This window comes from Sesamum indicum, linkage group LG14 (genome assembly GCF_000512975.1).
Source record: "Sesamum indicum cultivar Zhongzhi No. 13 linkage group LG14, S_indicum_v1.0, whole genome shotgun sequence".
Classification (NCBI taxonomy): domain Eukaryota; kingdom Viridiplantae; phylum Streptophyta; class Magnoliopsida; order Lamiales; family Pedaliaceae; genus Sesamum; species Sesamum indicum.
The window spans coordinates 1,786,736-1,809,248 of NC_026158.1; the positions used below are offsets into that span (position 1 = coordinate 1,786,736).

At 36.6% G+C, this 22,513-nt stretch overlaps 1 protein-coding gene across 2 annotated transcripts; it reads left to right on the forward strand.

Moving 5' to 3' along the window:
- On the forward strand, nt 15,667-22,109 carry LOC105176781 (conserved oligomeric Golgi complex subunit 4). Of its 2 annotated transcripts, XM_011099684.2 has the most exons (5): nt 15,667-17,339; nt 17,989-19,238; nt 20,816-20,868; nt 21,627-21,754; nt 21,994-22,109. In XM_011099684.2, exons 1-2 carry the CDS (start codon nt 15,750-15,752, stop codon nt 18,616-18,618), a joined length of 2,220 nt encoding a protein of 739 aa, XP_011097986.1. In that variant the 5' UTR covers nt 15,667-15,749; the 3' UTR covers nt 18,619-19,238; nt 20,816-20,868; nt 21,627-21,754; nt 21,994-22,109. The 2 variants fall into 2 exon arrangements, with proteins under 2 accessions (XP_011097986.1, XP_020554422.1); XM_020698763.1 differs by having other exon boundaries at nt 21,627-22,109.

Sequence of the window (22,513 nt, forward strand, 5' to 3'; positions counted from 1 at the left end):
ACAGGGGGGTTTCCCCAAAAAAACGACGCGCGCCCTCTTACCAGAATCCTAAGAGTGGACTTTATGCCTTAATCCCTGCCTCTGCCTCCTCTTCCTCTTGCCTTGCCCTATGTAGCTATTGCTCCCTTGCTTCCTTGTCCTAATTCAGATTTGTTGTTGTTCTCAAGCTCCACCTTCATCCCGTATGGAGCCACCGTCGTGTCAGTCAGCTGCCCTTACGTCTTCATGTTCGATCCGACCGACACATGGACTGAACCTAGCCTAAACCCATAGGCGCTAGTTCATGCAGGGCGTTCTACACAGTATCTATACCCTAAGGAGCTTTCAACTTGCCCCACAGGGTTGGGAAATGAGCTCGTTGCATTGCTGCTTTGAGTTGTAGTTTTTCCTTGTTAGACTTTTGTAGAGCGATGGCCGCCGTCTCGTAGCCTTCGCTGCCCATTAAAGTGCCTAGGACCTCCCTCATTATATAGATTCCCTCATACCACCTACGGACGCTTGGGGATTATTACCCTGTTTTCCGCTTGCAATCTATACTCTCAGGGAGACCGAGCTAAGGTGATCTCGACCATCATTTAAGTAAATCGATAGCTCATTTTATGCCAAATAAGGCCTCTTGAGGAACTGCCCCTTATAGTTATCCCTCAATGGGTTTTCCAGGAGCCTTGACAGTGATAAAAATGTAGCTCTTTAAGGTAGCTGCCCCCAGGCTCTACCTTAAGCCAGCTTTTACCGACCCTGGGGAACTTTAAGCAGCCTCCGAAAGAGGCGGCGAGAGCTTCTTCTTAGAAGGAGCTCGAAGCTAACATCTTGAGGAAGCAAGGAGCTAGCGGCTGAAGACCCGGCTGTAAGCCTGTCTGTAAGCCAAGAGAGCTATCCGACCCGACCATTCCAGACTGCAAGGAGGGAATGGAATAAGGGTCTACCTATCTTACCCCGTTGGACTATCAGAACTAGCAGCTCTGACCTATGAGTTATGAGCTAGATGTTCCTTGTTGAGTTAACTGAGTTCTGAGTTCATAGATGCTAGACTTATGTAGCTATTGAGTTCCTGCTGTTTCTTCTTTATCTGTCCTATCATAGGCCTCTCGGTTGGTTCATAGAGCCCTAAAGAGTTAGCTGCTTGTTCTAGTAGTCCAAGAGCCCCCGGACCACATTATAAATCGGTACAACGCCTCCATCAATGAGGACGAGGGCTTCCTTCTCCTCTGGTTCACCTCCGGGATGGGCTTGAGAAAAACAACAAAAATCCGTACGGAGCTGCCTTGTTTAGTAAAGCAGAAACTCCGGGGAGCTACCGCAACGAGTGATTTCCTAGTGGGAAAGCACGAGTGGGCTATAAGCAAGGGGGGCTGCTGCTTTCCCGACCCTAGCCTGTTTCCCGTTAGCCCAAAAAGCGGGAGGGGAACAGGCATAGTAGAGGGGAAGGAGAAGCTCCCCCAGAGAGAGCCGGAAAAGGAGAGAGGGACCCGAAGGGGACCGAACGGTTAGCTAATAGGGTAGCGGGTAGAGAGCGTCTTCCTAGTTGGAAGGCGCGAACGCATAAGTAAGGCAGCTAAGTCGATTGTAGCTAGTTGTATTAATGAGCTACCTTGCTTGAGTTCCTCTATAGCTAGCAGTTGTCCTTCGGTCTTCTTGCTATAACCAGTAGGGGTGTCCGGGCCGAGCGCAGCGGTCGGGTAAGATCAACCTCCGTATTTAACTACCGAGCTAAATCGAGTGAGGCATCCGAACGTCTTTCAGTGGGTGGCTAGCAGAGAGTGATCCTCAAGTGAGGAGCACGAACGGAATAGGCAGTGGTCGGGCAGGCGGCGTCTGCCGCCTTCCGCCTGCACGCGCGCACGTGAAGACGTACAGGATGTGCTCGTGAAGATGCAATGCTCATGTATACATAATGTTTTTGTTGGAGAACAACGGATTTGAACGTGAACCCTCCAGTTTTTTTCCCAATTATTTTTCAAACATTTGGGACGCTCAATATAACCGAATATAATAAAATAAATATTTTTCAAACATCAAGGGGTATTCACACCACAATTATATTCAATTTCCACCACTCCTTCATTTCCACATATCACCATTCTTGTAAGCAACTAGTAACGTAAAATCATATATCAATACATTCTCATTTTACCATTCTTGTAAGCAACTAGTAACGTAAAATCATATATCAATACATTCTCATTTTCAGACACCCACAACATAACATACAACAAACATAATATTTCAACGTGTCTTCGCATTCCACGTACACAATATCGTCAATCAAATTAAATCATTCACCACTCATATATTTTCAGATAAACCAACGTCAGCATGAACCACAAATTTATATAACAGTAATATCACAAATAAATGGAACATATATAGATAATACTAATTATTTACTTACCTCGCCCTTACAACGTTTCTTTCTACTCAATCGCTAATTGTCATTCACCTCACCCCCGTATCCTATAATGAGTTATACCACATACAGTTAATATATCGAGAATATCATAATTTCTTTTAAATACAATATTAAATATTATTCGTACAATTTCTAATAATTCTTTAATATTCCACTTCTATCGAAGTACAAATCTTCGTTGTTTTTCCTCTTTATTAACATACCATTTATTAAATATAATTCTCAGAATATTTTTATGAATTTTCTATCGATTTCTCGCTGCTATACAATTTAATTAAGCAATAATACATAAAATTACATATTTGGTTAATCATTTCGATGAAATTGTATAAATTAGCTATAGTAATAATTAAATCTAACAAATCTAATATTTTAATTACCCAACTATATCATTTTTATAGCAAATATGATATTTAATTCGACACTAATTTAATTAGCCAAAATCATAAAGTACTCTGATTAAATAATACATCGCTCAATATAAATTATATTTAGTAAAAGAACTAATTAAATAATATAATTATGTAAATTAATATAAATTAAAACATAAATTCATACCTTTCGATTTCTTCTTGGCCGCAGTGAGAAATTGCAAATTCTGAAGTAGAAATCTACATATGTGTATATTATATATGTGTGTAATGAGAGAGAGGAGAGAGAAGTGAGGTGGGCTTGGCCGCCACTCTCATCCACTCTCTTTTCTCATAATTTTATATGTATATATCTATATACTTATTATTATATATATGTTTTATATATATTATTATATATATAATATTATTATTATTTTATTTATTTAATTAAACTTTTCACAAAATACCAATTACGTCCTTCTTAATTTCTTAATTAATATAATTTGCTCTCAAATATTATAACGAACTCCAATTTAACTCGTTCAAGTTTTATTATATTCTAATTATGGAGCATATTTTATTTATTAATTAACTAAGTTTTATAAAAATTTATCAATTAATCCCCCATTTATATATTATAATTTTTTGGGCGTTACATAGGTAGGGCTCATGAGCAGGGTCGGGTTTTGGTAGTGGGCCTTTCAGGTAGGTCACTTTGATGGGCCTTAGGTGGGCCTACCACTAAATAGGTCATTAGGCCGCATAATATATAACACACTCTACCTTGGACCAAGACCTCACGTAAAAGAACAAGGTCTGGAGTCTTTTTGGATCTAGCGTATCATCACTATCGAAAAGTTCGCCTTAGGTGTACCTGCAATTTTAGAACGAATCTTTGCCCGCGTATGTGTTAGTCAAAAATAGATTTAAAATTTTCAAATAAGTAATGAATTTTTCTGCAGGTAACACTTAGTACCCATATCAGCTGGGTTTCCTTCAGTTTTAATTTTTTTTCAATTTTATGACTTCTTTTCCTACAATGTCCCGAATGAAGTGGCATTTTAACTTCAATATGTTTTTTCTCATCATGAAACACTAGGTTTTTACATAGTTGAATGGAAGATTGGATATCAGAAAAAACTATGAGTTTATCATTAAAGAAGCCTATTTCTTTTATTAGTCCATCTAACCAAATTGTCTCTTTAAAGGCTTTAGTAGTAGCAATATATTCAGCCTCAATAGTAGATAATGCAACTATATGTTGAAGTTGGATTTCCAACTTATGCATGAGCCAACGTGTGTAAATATGTAAGATGTGGTGGACTTCCTACTGTCTCTGTCATTTGCATAGTTAGAGTCTACATACCCAACAAGTCGAATATTTTCAAAAACTTTAGAAAAAGTAATAAAATATTTTCAGATCCATGTAGGTATCTTAGTAACCATTTTAGAGCTTTCCAATGAGGAGGGCCAGGATTTGACATGTATCAACTAAGACAACTGATGGCATATGCAATGTCAGGTCTAGTGCATAGGTTAAGAAACATAATAGATCCAATAACATTTAAGTATGGTATCTTATCCATTTTTGCTTTTTCAATCTCAGTTTTGGGACTTTGGTCTTTATTCAGTTGGAAATGAGCCAGCTAGAGGCACATAAGTGGGTTTAGAGTTTTCCATAGCAAATTTCTTTAAAATGGACTGAATGTAGGTTTTTTGATTTAAAAGTATTATCGATTTTTCTCTATTTCTAGCAATATTCATACCAAGGATCCTTTTGGCATCACCAAGATTTCTCATTTCAAAAGTTTTGCAAAGATCCTTTTGCAAGTAATCAATAAATTTAAAACTAGGACTAACAATAAGCATATTATCAACATATAACACAAGAAATATAGGTATGTCATTCACATGCTTAAAATAGAGACAATGATCATAATGGCTTCTTTTGAAATTCAAGGAATGCATGAATAAATTGAATTTCTTGTTCCACTGTCTAGGAGATTACTTTAAGCCATATAAAGACTTTTTTAATAAGCACACATGATCAGGTTTGGACTTATCAATGAAACCAATTGGTTGATGCATGTAAATATTTTCATCCAAATCAACATGCAAAAAAGCAGTTTTCACATCCATTTATTTTAAGTCCCAATTATAGTGCGCAGTAAGAGCAATGATAATGCGAACAATAGTATATTTAATAACAAGAGAAAAAATTTCATTATAGTCCATTCCTTCCTTCTGAGTGAACCCCCTGGCTACGAGTCTAGCTTTATATTTTATGAAATTTTCTTGCTTAATTTTTAAAATTCATTTACAATCAACTATTGAGGAATTTTTAGGTTTGGGAACTAGATCCCAAGTTTTATTATCTTTCAAGGATTTCATTTCCTCATTCATGGCACTTAGCCATTATTCTAATTTCATTTCTTCATCAACGCTAGTAGGTTCAGAAATTTCAGCATTAAGGGCTATATGAAAGTCTCTAAACTTAGAGGAAACCCTAGGTTGCCTTCTATTTCTATCCCTAACTAGTTGGTAATTTTCAAAAGTGTTTTCTACGTTTGTATTTTCAGGAATTTCTTCATTTTGTTCTTCTAAATTCTCTATTATTCCTCCCCCCTATTGGTTATCCTCTGTATTTTTCTCCACCTTATTGAAAGTGAATTCTTTATGTTCAATTTCTATTTTATTGAGACAGGGCATTTCATTTTCGTTGAAAGTGACATCTTTACTTATTAAGACTCTAAAACCTGGTTGACTACGTACCTAAAGTCTATAACCTTTTACCCCTTCAGGATAACCAATAAAGACACTTTTCAGGGATCTAGGTTCTAAATTATCTTAATTTTGATGAACTAAAGCAGAACATCCAAACACACATAGAGAAGAAATATCAGGTTGTTTTTTAGACCAGACTGTTTCAGGTGATTTCCCAAGTAAAGGCACAGAAGGTGACAAATTTATTAAATGGGCAGCTGTCAAGACAACTTCTCCCCAAAAAGATTTTTGTAAACTAGAACTTACTAATAAGAATCCAACCTTTTCAAGTAGAGTTTGGTTCATGCATTCAGCAACACCATTTTATTGGGGGTATAGGTATTGGTCTTGTGCCTTTTAATTCCGAATTTTTACATATAAGTCAGAAAAATTTTGATTACGAAATTCAAGACCATTGCCAGTTCGAAGAGATTTCAACTTTTTGCCCGTTTGGTTTTCCACCAAAGTTTTCCACTTTTCAAATTTTCCAAAAACTTCAGATTTATGCTTTATTAAGAAAACGAAAATTTTTCTTGAAAAATTATCAATAATGGACAAAAAATATTGGTTTCCACCATGGGTGGTTACTTTTGAGGGACCCCAAACATTAGCATGTACATAATCTAAAACGAAAGTGGACATAGAGGGATTAAGGGAGGGTGAGACAGGAAAATGCACTCTATGCTGTTTACCCATCACACAATCGTCACAAACTTTTAAATTTTCAATTTTGTTATTTAAAATTCCTTCCCTTCTTAATAGCTTAAGTCCCTTTTGGCTTATGTGACCTAATCTTTTATGCCATAGAGATGTTTTATCACATTCAGTCACATATGCAGCAATTGAGTCATAAGTAACATAGCACATATATGAATTCTGTTTTCTTTTTGCTTTGAAAACAATTGGTGATCCTTTCGTTATTTTGTAAGGCCCTTTCCCCATCTGCCCTCTAGACCCTTTTCTTCGAGAGCAGCATATGAAATAAGATTATAACTTATGTCACGAACGTACCTAAAGTTTCTTAGGGTTAACTTATAGTCCTCTTTGAAGTTCAAAGAAATGTCACCTAAACCTTTTATTTCACATCGTTTTTCATTTGCCATAGAGACAAAGCCAAAATTTTCATTTCTAAAATGTGTAAAAATTTCTTTGAAATGACTCATATGAAAAGTACAACTAGAGTCAATTAACCACTCATTTTTATTCACAGCATGAACTGAATTTGCTTCACATACAACAAATACTTCACCAGAATTGTCATCAGAAACATTATTAGCTTTTTTTTTATCTTCATAATATTTTTTTCTATTTTCTCTTTTGGGTTTTCTACAATTCTTAATGTAATTTTCTTTAATTCCACAGTTATAACATCGTCTTTCTCTTATTTTATCTTCTTTATATGGATTTTCCATAGTTCTAGATTTGCTTCTGCTGCCACTCCTACTTTTACTTCTGCATCCACTTCTACTATTGTACCTAAAGCCGGAGTTTCTAAATTTCGGTCTTCCCCTAACAAAATTAACCTCATGTTGGTTTTGACTAGGTTTATTTATTTTTAAGTCCATCTCCTTGCTTTTTAAACCATTTACGACTCCGTATTTTATGGCTGCTTTAACATTAGAATAGGTTTCAGGAATAACATTAAGTAAAACAATGGGAGAGTATTCATCTATATTTTTATCACCTGTGTGTTTTATATCTTGAATTAACTTAGTAAAATCATATAGATTTTCATCAATGTTTTTAGACAAGTCAAGATATCTAAAAAAATTTTCTAATAGAAAAAGCTTACTCGGTAAGGATGTTTCAGTATATAAATCTTCAAGTTTTTTCCAAAGTTCTTTTGAGGAATTTTGTTTTCCTACTTTTCTAAGAACAGTGTCAGCCAGGTCTAAAATAATAGAAGAGTATGCATATTCATCATTCTCTAACTTCTTTTCTTCTGAAACATTTTCAGTATATTTATCATCTATTGCTTTGAAAATCTTTTATTAAATAAGAATTTCTTTCATTTTCTGTTGCCATATTGAAAAATCACTTTTTCCATCAAAGGGTTGTAAATTATATCCGGCCATTTTGAAATAAATTAGTGTTTTTCAAAAAAGGGTATTTCACGAATTTTCAGAAGAATTGATTTTCATTTAAAAGGATTTTCAAAAATTATTATCACAGTTTAATTAGTAAATTCAGAAAATATAGCAGCAATGACAGTAATTTTAGAAAAAAATATAACAGTTAACGATAGTATTTTTCAAAAAATTATATTGAACAGATCACAATAATAATTTCATAAAGTTATCTCAAACAAATCTCAACAAATAATTTGCAGAAAATGATCATAGCGAGTCACAATAATAATTTAAGAAAAATAATCACAATAGATCACAATAATAGCATCAGAAAATAATCACAGCAGATAATAATTTCAGAAATAAGAAATCGAGGTTTTCCAGCCTAAGTCCCAACCAGATACCCGATGACCTCAAGGGTCCGATCAGGTGGGATATTAGGAGGATTTAACCGCGGTAAAAAAATAGTAGCAATTCAATAATAACATGACAATATAACTAAGATATAAGCAATTTAATAAAAAATTGTAGAAAAATAAAAGGAGGGGTTTCAGAGGTTACCACCACCAAGGCGAGATCGGTGGTCATAGACGAGGCTCTCATACCACTAGGGGTGGGCGAACGGGTCGGGTTTTTTGGGTCCCGACCCGACCCGATCGGGTAACGGAAAATCGGTTCGGGTTTGTCGGATTCTTTGTCGGTTTCGGATAACCCGAAACCCGATTCTTTCCAATCGGGTTTGGGTTCGGATATTAAATATCCACCCGAAAAACCCGATCGGGTACCCGATTAGGAGAAGGGGAAAAAGAGCTGTTGCCTGCTAGTGCTACGGGTACAAGCCAGAAAAGAAAAAACCCTTGCTTGCTGCTGCTCCTGCATTCTTGCTCCTGTTTCTTTCCTTACTGCCATTGTTGATTTGTTGCTGCCGTTGCTGCTGCTGTCGCCAGCAACCAGTCGCTGCGGCCGCGCCACCCACCGGACTCCGACGACGACGAGCTCTCCTTCATCGCCGACAACAATCGCTATTTTTGCGAATTTTCAGAATTGTGCCTGGTAATTTTTCAATGATTGGAGTTGTTTTGTTGATTTAATCATATAATAGTTATGTATTGTTGTTGTAATTAGATTTTTGGTTAGTTTTAATTTGTTTTACATTTTGATTTTGAAGGTAAGTTTGTATGCATACTTAGTGTTTGTTGAAATGTCACATTGAAGTTGCATTTGCATGTTTCATCTTCATCCTGTTGCATACTGTTTTGTTGGCCATTCATTGTCTGCAGAGACAGGTTATTAGGTTAAAAAAATTAATAATCTAACTATATCACATGCAAAAATCAGAGTTACTCCTTCCCAGGGTAAGATTTGGTACATTCTCTTTCCTGAAAGTTTGAAATGTTGCACACAGAAACAGAGCAGAGATAAACACATGTTGGATATAATAAATGTAGTTCAATGCTAGGGCACCAATTACTGTTTTCTTTTAAGGTTAATGCACTAAGTTTAAAAACACCAAAAGCAATGCAAGTGATAAAGTTTCAAATCAATACTACATTTAGTTGAGAGGAATCGGCCTTTTTGTTTGCCAAAAGCTTATCATGTCTTATTGCTTCAAGGTGTTTTATCTTGAAGTGAATCTCGAGTTGCTTAGCACCATCAAAGTTTTGAACTTCTCCTTTTGTAAGTTCCCATGTTTGGAAAACTTCCAATTTTGGCTAATTAACATCATGCCAAATCATCTTCAGTTTGATTTAATTGGAAATAGGGAGTCTTATGTTCGATATAGGTAGCAGTAATTAGTGTTGCCTTTCAAGGTGTACATGTCCTAATTTATCTAAATACTAACTACTCATAGTCACTGAGAGTAAAATGGTCCTTTTGTTTACCAAAATCGTACAATCTCTTATTGCTTCGGATCTTCAGACTGCTATTGCTGTAAGTTATGCTGTTAAACTTCAGTTTGGAGATTTGTTTTTAATTCTCAGTTTCTTGTTCTATTTTTCCTGCCATAACAGAGGAGGAAATACTTTTCCCATAACTTTTAATTTTCTTGGTGTTATGAGTTTCTTTTGTGGCCTTTTTTGTCTTTCTCCAATGCTAAGTCTTCACCATTTGATAGTTTTTTCTCACGGTTTGCTTTATATTTTTTGCTTAATACTATCTTCTGTCATTATTTGTATTTTTATTCAATGCAAGGTTATGATAGAAGCAACTCCTAATATATTTTTTTGTTCTTATACTTTGCAGATTGGAAACATTGGCTTCTCAATATATCTTTCATAAATATGGATGGAATTGGAAGTCACTCTCAGTCTCAGTCTTACTCGTCACCAAATGCCCAAACCATAAATATGGATGGATTGAAAAATCATGTTAGTGGTGATCATCTTGAGAATGTTGAGCATTATTTTGATGATAATATTGATAAGGATTTGGAGGGAGAGGATGAGGAGGAAGATGTTTTAGGTGATTCTAAAAAAAGAAAAAAGAGGGTAGTGGCTTGTAGATCACCAGATTGGGATCATTTCGTTAAATTTCATTGTGAAAAGGATAATGTCCAAAAGGCTAGGTGCAAATATTGTAGTAGAGAGATCAAAGCCGATCCAAAAGCACATGGAACTAGACATTTGAAAAACCATTATGAATCTTGCAAGAAAAAACCCCAAGAAATCACCAGAAATCAAAATAGATTGTCTTTCCAACCAACTCGCATTGGTGATAGAGACGCCCCTCTTGTTAATTGGAGATTTGAGCAAGACAAAACTAGAGAAGCTTTGTGTCACATGCTGGTTGTGGATGAACTTCCATTTAAGTTAGTCGAACATCCTGGATTTAGGCATTTCTTGTCTGTTGCATGCCCGATGTTTGCTATTCCATCAAGAAGAACAATAACGAAAGATATTTTCAATATATATGTGCATGAAAGAGCAAGATTGAAGTTGTTTATTAAAGATCATGCTCAACGGGTTTCCATCACTACAGACACTTGGACATCCATTCAAAAAGTCAATTATATGTGTCTCACTGCTCACTTTATTGATGATGATTGAAACTTGCACAAAAGAATTTTAAACTTTTGTCCAATTATCGGGCATAAAAGTGAAGAAATAGGTAAAGGAGTAGAAAAATGCTTGTTTGATTGGGGTGTTGACAGGGTTTTCTCTATCACTGTTGATAATGCGTCTTCCAATGATGGGGCTATCGTTTACTTGAAAAAGAAGTTTGAAAATTGGGGGCAAAACATCTTAGGTGGGAGATATGTGCACATGAGGTGTATGGCACATATAGTTAACCTCGTTGTGCAGGATGGTTTAAAGGGTGAGCATGAAACTATCTCCCGTATTAGAGGGGCCATCAGGTATATTAGGAATTCTCCAACTAGGTACAAGAAATTTCAAGAGTGTGTTGAATTTGAAAAATTGGAAACGAAAAATTGTTATCTCTTGATGTGCCTACTAGACTGATCTTTCGAGACAACCATTTGATGGGATACCGACTGATTATGATTGGGAGAGGGCAAAGGTATTGGAGACAACCATTTGATGGGATACCGACTGATTATGATTGGGAGAGGGCAAAGGTATTGGTGAAATTTTTAAGGCATTTTGACAGTCTCACTTTGCGCATTTCTGGTGCTTTTTATGTCACATCTAATTTGGTTTTTCGTGAAATATGTGAAGTTGACTTGCTTCTCAGATATTGGTTAAGTAGTAATGATGTTGAATTAAATGAGATGGCAAAAAAGATGAAAGAAAAGTATGACAAATATTGGGGATCAATTGAGAAGATGAATATGATTTTATATTATGTTGTGATCCTTGATCCACGTCATAAATTGGAGTTCATTGAATTTAGCTTTGATAAATTGTATGGTGGTACCGAACAAAGCAATGTGATGAAAGAACAAGTGAGAGATGGACTTTACGAGTTGTTTAATGATTATAAGTTGAGATACGGTCATAGTCTTCAAGGAACGCTAGAAAGCCCGGGATCATCATTTAGTCGTGTTTCTTCATCATCTTCCTCTTCAGTTGGGACATCTACGCAATACACTGATTATGAAGCGACTCGTGCGTTCACCATAGAGCAAGAGTTCAATATGTACAAATCAGGTGGAAAAGGGGATCGTGTGAAATCGGAATTAGAGAAATATCTTGGTGAGGATGTTGAAATGCATAGAGACAAATTTGACATACTAAATTGGTGGAGAGTAAACGCCCAAAGGTTTCCCATTCTTTCCAAAATGGCTCGGGATATATTAGCAGTTCCAGTCTCAACTGTTGCCTCGGAATCCGCATTTAGTACCGGTGGTCGTGTTCTTGACACTTTTAGGAGCTCTTTGTCTCCTAAAATAGTGCAAGCGCTTATTTGTACTCAAGATTGGATACGAAAAGACTCCAAACCAATTAGCATTGAGGAGGATTTGAGTGAACTTGAAGTGGTTGAGAAAGGTACTTATTTATTCTTTTTCTTGTATTTTGATTATTGTTCAATTTTATGTATTCTACTTATATATTTTACTTGTCTAACTACTTTCTATTTTGTTGTAGAGTTGACTAAGTTGGGGACTTATATATTTTACTTGTCTAACTACTTTCTATTTTGTTGTAGAGTTGACTAAGTTGGGGGTTGATTCAATAATTATTGATATTTAATGGTGCTAACTGGTACTTGTAAATTTTTGACAAGGTATTAGAATGGTAGAACCTCATTGTGTAATATTAAATTTTTAATCTGTTTAACTTTCTCTAATAGTTCTTCCACTTTGTATGTTTAATGCTTGACAGGTCGAGGACTCGAGGATGAAAATGTGATATGAGCTAGTTGCTTTTTCAGTCTGTAGGCATTAGGATTTAGGAGGCCTTGGCTTTATTGTTGTTACTAAAATAATTTACAAAAACCTATGATAATTTATGGATGTGATTGAACTCTTTTTTTCTTTTTGTATTTATGTAAAGTTTTAAGTATTTGTGTCCATAACTTATAGTTTAGATTTACATGGAGTGAATTACTTTCATTTTGAAAAATTGAGCTTGTACATTTTTTGAAGCTAAAAAACCCGAACCCGACTGTCGGGTACCCGATTGGTCCGGTATCCGACTTAGTCGGGTTCGGGTCCGGGTTCGGGTTCATTTTTTCCAAACCCGACATGTCGGGTACCCGACCCGAACTACCCGACCCGATGCCCACCCCTACATACCACTATAGAGAATAGAAACCCCTCGTGGTATTTCTTTCTCAAAATAACCTATCATCTATTACAGAAATGGAGTATGAAACTCCTTAAAATATTACAGGACAATATTACAAACTTTGAGTAATAATATGAAAAAAAATGAGAAACAATGAGAACAATAGTATAGTAATGAAAAAGGCTCAAAATAGCCAGATCCAAAATCGGTAAAGGGAACACAGTCACTAGACACTGCACCCACAAGCAAACCGACTCGTGGTTGCACCACCACAAACCTCAAGAACACCTCGATTTTTTAGATCACAAAGATCCATACACTTGGTCACTGAGACCCAACTTAGCTCACAAAGAACTTTAGGAGAGAAGGAGATAATACACAAAGAGAAAGAAGAACACTATGTTTTTTCAAGGCCGAAGACCAAGCCCCCTTTTAAAGGTGGGGGATCGGTGGAAAAATGGGAGGTCTAGGGTGGCTTTCCAAAAGCCATCGACTTGGCTTTGGAAAGTCACCACCATCAAAGGCGGTGGTATAAGGTAAGGAAAGCAACGGTAAGAAATCTGAGAGAGAGAGAGCAGCAGACTGCGTAAGAAAATGAGAGGGAAGAAAATGAGAGATAAGGGGTTAGGGTTAGATTTTCTTTTTTTATTGGCAAAAGCCGCCTGTGCCTAGGCGTGGGGGGGGGGTTTGGCGGACCCCTACCTGTTTATTACCTCAAAAAAATTATAGAGTGTACAATTCAAAATCAGTAAATGAGGAGTACTTACTCCCTTTACAATCAAAGTAATTCTAATCTATGTGCAAATCAATGATGATCAAAATCTACCTATTCTAACTTGCTGCGTAATGCCCCCGCCAATCTCTTCCCGAATGAGGGGTTAGGGTTAGATATAAGTAGGTAGGATTCATGGGCTAGGTCGAGTGGTGAGTCGAGTTTGGCTATATATTGAGGCCCATAGTATAGGCGATTTCAAGTCCTTTAGCAACAACATTGGTTTCATCAAATGTGTTAGTCGCAAGGCCTAGGAACTCTTGGAAAGCAATGATTATGTGTCCTCTACCATCTCTTATAATTACCTCAACTCTTGTTAGATCTGTTGATCCTTTTGATGCAGCATCAGTATTTAATTTGAACCCACATTCTTCAGGTGTTCTTCATCTAACAATAACAATTTCCTTTGCGATTTTGGATGCTAATTTGAACTCCAAGTTTTGCAGCAACACGTGTATCCCCTCTCCATCTTTGAAAATCCAACTTGTTGCTAGCATGGAGACACCTAATGTAATTATGGGTCCTCCATATGACTCGTTATCCATTGAACCCCATATGCCTATGTTTAGAGTCATTCCTTTCTGTCCAAATAAACTAGAGAATGAGAATTAGGAGAATGGATCTTATGTGGGAGGTATGACTGAAAGCTGAAGAAAACTTCCACAATTGGATCATCTGGTAGACGTCATGTGTGGGAGGTGCCGATGTCAAAAAGATTAGTGAAATGATCCCACACCAGTTTACTCTTCGTACTAAGAAGGAAGAGATGTTCCACTGTTTCAGTTTGGCAAAGAGATCGTGATTTGATTCTTGATTATATCTTTTATTTTAATTATCTACAAAAATAACTGTATTTTCTCTTTAACTCTATCTTTTCTTTTCTTTTATGTTTCCTATACTTGTCTTAATTAATCAATTTCTCATGCAATTTTCAAGCTTTGTTTCTTTCTTTAAGGAAATATATAAAAAGTACATGCCAATTATAAATTACTGATTTATAAATTTAACGAAATTCTGCACAATTATCGATTGTGTCTTTCATTACTGTATTCGTGTGTCATATTGTATGTATGTATATATCTACATGTTTCAACGTCATGTCTAGAGAAATAGCAATTTTAGTCTCATAAGTTAGGCTCATGGCACTTTTGGTGCCATTGATTATGGGATTAGCACTTTTAGTCCCATTAACTTATAAAAAATAACACTTTTAGTCTCCATGCATTTTTTCATCTATAATTTAATGTGCCCAACATATTGCCGTTAAGTATTTTTGGTTTGAAAAAAATGGCCCTTTTTCCAATAGTAGCATATGAGTACTTCATTTGACCTACTTGATTCACTCGTGAAAGACATGATTCATTGTGTTGTTTCTACTTGGCTTCAACTTATAAAAATATGGAAATGATATAATTCAATTTATGCGAGAGAAGAGATAATTAACTATGTCTTTTGCCCTAAATTCCTTCACAATTTATTTTTTCCCCTCAAATGTAGTTATATATATATTTTTTTTCCAAAAATGGTCCAAAACCGGAAAACAAACTAATTTTCTCTCTAGCAAAAAATACTTAATGATCACATGCTAGACAAGTGTGCTACACCGTTAAATTATCAACAAAAAAGTGGATGGTGACCAAAAGTGCTAATTTTTATAAATTACGGGGTTAAAAGTGCTAATCTCGTAATGAATGAGATCAAAAATGTAATGGGCCTAACTTATGGGATAAAAAATATTATTTGCCCCCTCATGTCCCTTGTCGCTCTCCCTTTATTTAAATTAGCTTTGTTTCATAATTCATAATATTTAGGCTAGGAAATAAATGAGTCAAGTCGAGCTCAACACATTATTATTAAAGTTTCTTCGAATTATTATCGAGTTTGAATATTATTTTTTAGCTTCAGACAAACTTTAGACTAGATACGAGCTCAAATAATTTGATATTTTAAGAATATTTATTATTTTTTCACTAATTGAATGAAATTTGAGAGCAGGGTGAAAATTTATCAAACAAAAAATTTATTTAAGTTTGATTCGTTAAGAAATTGAGCTCGGACGAATTTTATTAATGAATCTCAATAAAATATGGAGCAGTTTGATTTATTTTTGATTTTCTGAAGGAAAAGTTTTTTTTATATTTATCGATAATCAATCGAAAGGCAAGAAGCTCCTCAGGATTGTCAGTCGCCCCAATGGCCGCAACACCGAGAAGTGAACCAGATGCCGATGCCTCCACCAACTCGTCTCTGCAATTCGGCACGGCGGAAGCGCTTGAACACGTGAGCAAACTGACAGATGTAGGGGCCATGACCCGTCTTCTCCATGAATGCATTGCCTACCAACGTGCCCTGGATCTCGAACTCGAAACTTTACTGTCTCAGCGCTCTGATTTAGATCGCCAACTCTCCAACCTCCAGAAGTTCGCTGATGTTTTGGAGATTGTGAAGGTTGACTCCTCCTACATGCTTTCCAACGTTACCTCCACCTCCTCCCTCGCCGATCAGGTCTCTGCCAAGGTGCGCCACCTCGATCTCGCTCAATCGCGCGTCCAAGACACGCTCCTCCGCATCGATGCCATTGTCGATAGATCCAACTGCCTTGATGGCGTCCACAAATCTCTCCTTGCTGAGGATTTTGAATCGGCCGCATCCTACATCCAGACCTTCCTCCAAATTGATTCCAAATTCAAAGACTCCTCCGCTGCTGATCAGCGCGAGCAGCTCCTTTCCTACAAGAAGCAATTGGAAGGCATCGCCAAGAAGAGGCTTTTGGCCGCAGTTGATCAGCGGGATCATGCAACTATTATCCGCTTCATAAAGCTCTATACGCCTCTCGGCCTTGAAGAGGAGGGCTTGCAGGTATATGTGAGTTACTTAAAGAAGGTAATTTCCACGAGATCAAGAATGGAATTCGAGCAATTGGTGGAACTTATGGAGCAGTCAAATAATAATAGTCAGGTGAATTTCGTAGTTTGTTTGACAAATTTGTTTAAAGACATTGTCCTGGCTATTGAGGAAAATAATGAAATTTTGAGGAATTTGTGTGGTGAGGATGGTATTGTTTACGCCATTTGCGAGCTCCAGGAAGAATGTGATTCACGAGGTTCTAATATTTTGAAAAAATTTATGGAGTATCGGAAACTGGCTAAATTGACTTCTGAGATAAATTCATATAAGAGTAACTTGCTATCGGTGGGTGCAGAGGGGCCTGACCCTAGAGAGATTGAGATTTATCTGGAAGAGATACTTTCGCTGACACAGTTAGGTGAGGATTATACAGAGTACATGGTTTCCAAGATACGGAGCTTGACCTCTGTTGATCCTGAATTATGCCCACGAGCCACAAAGGCTTTTAGAAGTGGGAATTTCAGCAAAGTTTCCCAGGACATTACTGGATATTATGTTATTTTGGAAGGGTTCTTTATGGTGGAGAATGTGAGGAAAGCCATCAAGATTGATGAGCATGTGCTTGATAGTCTCACCACATCCATGGTGGATGATGTATTCTATGTGTTGCAGAGCTGCTGCCGTAGGGCAATTTCTACCTCCAATATCAACTCGGTGATTGCAGTGCTCAGCAGCGCTGTGAGTTTATTGGGGGGTGAATATAGCGAGGCATTGCAGCAGAAGATGAGGGAGCCTAATCTCGGAGCAAAGTTGTTTTTGGGTGGTGTTGGAGTGCAGAAGACTGGTACAGAGATTGCCACGGCCTTAAACAACATGGATGTCAGTAGTGAGTATGCCTTGAAACTGCGTCACGAGATTGAAGAGCAATGTGCAGAGGTGTGTCAGATTGTCATTTGCTTACTGAGTAGTACTGTTCTTATAATGTCTGCTTTTACTATTTTGATTTATCAGAAGGTACTAACTTTGAAGTTGGAATTCCAAGTACTATGCACTAACTTAAGTTCTTAGGAAGATTGTGAAAAGAAGTACAATCAGTGATACTGTAAGTCGGTTTTAAGTATACACTACTACTTGCATTCTCTGCCTTTATTTTCGCAAGTTGTGACCTTGATGTTTAGACTGCATTCAAGATTGAATAAAAGTGTCCAAGATTTTGTCATTCTAACACTTCCTGTCAGATTTGATGCTCCAATTGAGACAACTAACATGTAATTCTTTGACACTTTGTAATCGGATCAATGGGAGATGGATGGTGCAGGTGCACTGTAGAATGATCTACAACTGGCTAGTTTCTTTTTTAGATACTCGAAAGCAACAATAATGATCATATCATCATGTCTTTATATTTTGAGTAACTCTACGATATATGTCTTATATTTATGTGGCGGTTGAAATTTTCAATAAATATGATAATACTATCTTAGGAAGGGAAGACGCTTTTCTGTGTTTTCTGCCCCATCTTATTCTTTGTTCAGCTTATTCCAAAATTTTATGTTAATCAGACTGCATGGTTTCCTTACATCAGGCATGCCCTACACCAGCAGACAGAGAGAGAGTTAAATCTTGCTTAGCCGAATTGAATGAAATGAGCAGCAGTTTTAAGAAGGCACTAAATATTGGAATGGAGCAACTTGTGGCCACTGTGACACCCCGAATTCGTCCAGTGTTAGATAGTGTGGCAACCATCAGCTATGAACTTTCTGAAGCAGAATATGCGGACAATGAAGTGAATGACCCCTGGGTGCAAAGGCTTCTCCATGCTGTTGAGACCAATGTGGCATGGCTTCAGCCGCTGATGACGGCCAACAATTATGACACATTTGTGCATCTTGTCATTGACTTCATTGTGAAAAGGCTTGAAGTTATCATGATGCAGAAAAGATTCAGTCAACTTGGAGGTCTTCAGCTTGATAGGGATGCCAGGACACTGGTTAGTCATTTCTCCAGTATGACCCAGAGGACTGTTAGGGACAAATTTTCTCGTCTAACTCAGATGGCTACTATCCTGAACTTGGAAAAGGTCTCTGAGATTTTGGATTTCTGGGGAGAGAACTCAGGGCCCATGACCTGGAGACTGACTCCTGCTGAGGTCAGAAGAGTATTGGGTCTCCGAGTGGATTTCAAACCTGAAGCAATAGCTGCGCTTAAATTGTAGCCTTATTTCTATTTGTCATGCTCTCAGGCCAATTTCTTGTTGTTTTAAGTTTAAATTTTCTAGAAGAGATCAAGTTGCAACTACTGTACCAATCATGAGTTTCTTTAGTCTGTTCCTTTTCAAATACATATAAATACTGTAAATCGTCTCTTTCACATATGAGTCCCTTTAATACTTAATTATGTGAGTGAAAAGTGGTCGATACATAATTCCCTTTTGTTGCCAATTATGTGCCTTCAAGTTCGATAAGGGGGTTATTAGTATGTTGAAAAAGCAACGAAGGATCACGGAAGCCATGGTTCATGAAGGTGTTGTCATATTCATCACGCAAATCTGCTCTGGTGGTATGATTTCTTTTGCAATGCTGCATTGATCATTTTACCCCATATGACTGAGAGCTCAATATATTTTTCTGAGCTTCACTCTCATCCAGAAAGCAGTTTCCTTTATCTTACGACAGTTGATGAGGTTCATAAAACAGGTAACCTCTATCTTGCTAGAAAAAGTTGATTTTCAAAATTTTCCTAGTGTAAGAAGGAAGAGCTCAGCATCAGTCAGTGGTGTCCAAGCTTATCTGGAAACAACATTCCCTAAAGCTGCTGCAGAACAAACTTGTAAAAGTGAGTGATTAGATGACAGAACTTTATCTTGAGGTGAAAGTGTCTGTAACTTATGAGTGATCATTTGTCAAAAACTCAGAAAACTCATCTAAGGTCTTCCAACTACTAATGCATTTTAATTTTCTTTTTTTGTCATTTCTTAAAATTATTGCTTCACAATAGCTCTGATTCTGTAAGATCTTTTTTCAGAATTGCTATTCTCGCAATTCAAACTCTGTGGGCACCACTACATGCTCAGTGTATGAATGAGGAATACTGGAAGAATAGTAGTGGATCGAAGTTATTCAGGGTGTCTTTGTGCTTCATATTGACTTCATTACTAAAAGTTTATCTGGAATCTAGCTCTTACATACGTAGTTTCATCTCATCTACATGAAAAATATTCTTTTGATATTTAAGATCTGGTTTCATCTATCAGTGCATGTATCTCCTAGTTAAAAGTTTAGCTAAAGCAACTTAAATCGATTAAGTTGCTTTTCATCAATATATTACCGGGTCCTGTGCATTATTATCAACATTATTATTTGCTCCCATTAAATAATAATAATGAAATATAGATTAGAGAATGGAAAAAGAAAGAAAGTATGCTAAAATTATGTTGTTCATGTTGACTCATAGGTATGTGGTATCCCTAACCCAGATTATATTCTTTAGTTTGACTGGTCATGGAGTGTGTTCTTAGATTTCTGTTGAATGTGATTGCATTAGTTGGAAGTGTGCACCACTAGTTGGTTGATTTATGATCTGTAGACACATCTAACAACACCAAGTCCAACTTTGATTTAATCTGTTTATTAGTTTCTAGAGAGATATCCCTTCAAAAAGCATGCATATCCTCAAAATGGAGAAATGTTCCAGGACTGTCCACTTTGTAGAATAATTCTTGCATCTCAAGGACAAACAAAAAGATGTTTCTTATTAAGTATGGTTACTAGGAGGTACAACTTGACAACCGTTTAATTGCCTTGATTCTCTGGCCCTTTCTCCTTCTGGTTCCTCTTCTCATCACTGCAACGCCCCAGCCCCTCACCACCACTTTTGCTTGCAGTTGTTAGCCTTACTACTATTGTTTGTTTACCTTGTAAAGATCCTATCATGGACAAGTTTTTCTCTAGATGATTTTGGGCATTTTGGTCAAATATATATATATATATATATTATGACATGCAGAATTTGAGGTGTTCAACTCCTCTATGAGTACTTTGACCTCAGCCAATTACAGGGAATCAGTTTTTATGAGCTCTGAATGTTAATGCTGCATCTTGGGGACCCACCACCATCTAGATGGTTATATACATGTATAGCCCACCATCATTTTGCTAAGAGTCAAATGAATATATCGATATTCATCTGTCGAAAATATGACTTTTTTTTTGTCAATTTATAGTTCTCATTTTTCAGAGGAATGCTACAAATGACAAATGTTTTTACTTCCATCTTTACTAAGTTCTTGACTTATGGTTTTACCAAAAATCCAGTGAATGTAGGATGTTGATGGCGGAACATTTTTTGTAGTTTAGTTGCTTGTGCCTGCTAATCGATTTCATGACTAAGGTTGAGTCCTAATTACTTTTCAGGATGCTGTATCTCGAGGACTAGCGGGTGCAGGTGTAGATGTGATACAGTACGGGTGAGTGAAGCTTTCTGATGTGTCTAAGCTAGTAGTTCGCTTGACGAAAAGAATTTGATTGGCAAGACACTGAGAAATGCTGTTTATGTTTTCAAAAATTATGGGAACATTCTCATGCAATTGGAAGATGGATGCATAACTCTATGAAAGATGAAATACGCCTTAAATCATTTCCCACCTGTGGAGTACTGGCTACGCAAGGATGATAAGGCTGAACTAAAATGATTTGCATTGTATTATCGCTACAGAAATGATGCCATCTGACCGACAATTCTTTATAAGTTTTTCTTATGCTGTTGAAATGTGCATAATTAAGTATATGAGCAGTTATTTCAACCTCATATCTGACAAGTATCTATTTGGAAATTTGACTCGATTGTTTATGTTTATTCTATAGTTCAAATAATGCTGAGGTAGTATAACATTGGGAAGAATGAAGCGGTCAATATAGTTAGTCCGAATCCTGTACAGCATCAATTGGTTTAAAGAGTTATGTAAATTTTGTGTATAGCAGCAGGAGTCTGTGCATCATGCTCAAATTCCTGTTATCTGATCCCTTACTACTATTGTTTGTTTACCTTGTAAAGATAACAATCCTCTATGTTCTCATTTTCTCCGACCCATCTTGTCCCAAAGTTTGCTTCCTTTTTCATGCTTAGATTGATGGTGATGGATATCTCAGTTGCTCCACTTTTTATTTATATTATGTTTTCCAGAGACTTCAAAGGATTGAGTTCCCTTGTCTTCTACTTCTGCAGCAGTTACATTGATGCGACTGTGAATCAGTTCTCAAATTCTTGGAGACATCTGAAAGCTATAGATGAAACACTGTTCGCGTTTGTGCCAGGAATATGGAACAATAAATGATCTTCATTTTGGTAGCAAGGTTTGGGGATTTTGGAAGTGCGCCTTTCTCCATTTTTTCTAATGTTAGCGACAAATTTGTCATGCTTGATGCAGAGATTGAGAATACGTTTTATGATATGTTGTGAATAATCTTATGCTGTTATAGATATAAAGGTGCTATTTTCCAACGTGAACTTTATATCCTCTGCCCTTGTGTTTCAGTTTCTCTCCATTTGGTCTCATCTCTCAGTAACGTCAATCTCTTCAATGCTGTTGCAGGTAGCTGAAATTCTTGATGTTGTGCATTCTTGAATTGGATTATGTCAGAGAAACAGGCCCCCTGTTTGAAACCTGAAGAGTCTGAGTACCCCTGGTTTCAGTTGCTTGATTCACGAGTTAGTCACTTCTAAATAATGCTTATTGATTTATCTCCTTTTGGTGTATCATGTTTCAGAAACTTTTTCTTAATTTTATGTTTCTCCTCTAACTCCAGAGAAAGAATGCTTTTTCTTTTACAACTATTATATTCCTCAGGGTGTTTTACGATGATTTACTGTATGAAATGGTTAAAAGTTCTTCCTTCACATAATTTTATTTGTCGCGTTGATGGAAAGAAGCTCAATCCTTTGTGGTTTAAGCAGTCAACTGTGAACAATTTTAAATACTCAGCAGGTGATTGATTGCCTAAGTTTAAGCTGTCGAGGATGTCTTCTTGTTGTGTTCTTCACTGAAAATTCTGAATATTATTTGTCCAAGTGCGTGGACAGTGATCTTGACTGTGTATTACGATAACTGTGAT

Bases quoted from the DNA above. Each gene is read 5' to 3' on its own strand.
- LOC105176781 (XM_020698763.1), top strand. From the start codon at position 15,750: ATGGCCGCAACACCGAGAAGTGAACCAGATGCCGATGCCTCCACCAAC. The intron at 17,340-17,988 runs GTGTGTCAGATT...TCCTTACATCAG, and splicing joins TTGAAGAGCAATGTGCAGAG to GCATGCCCTACACCAGCAGA.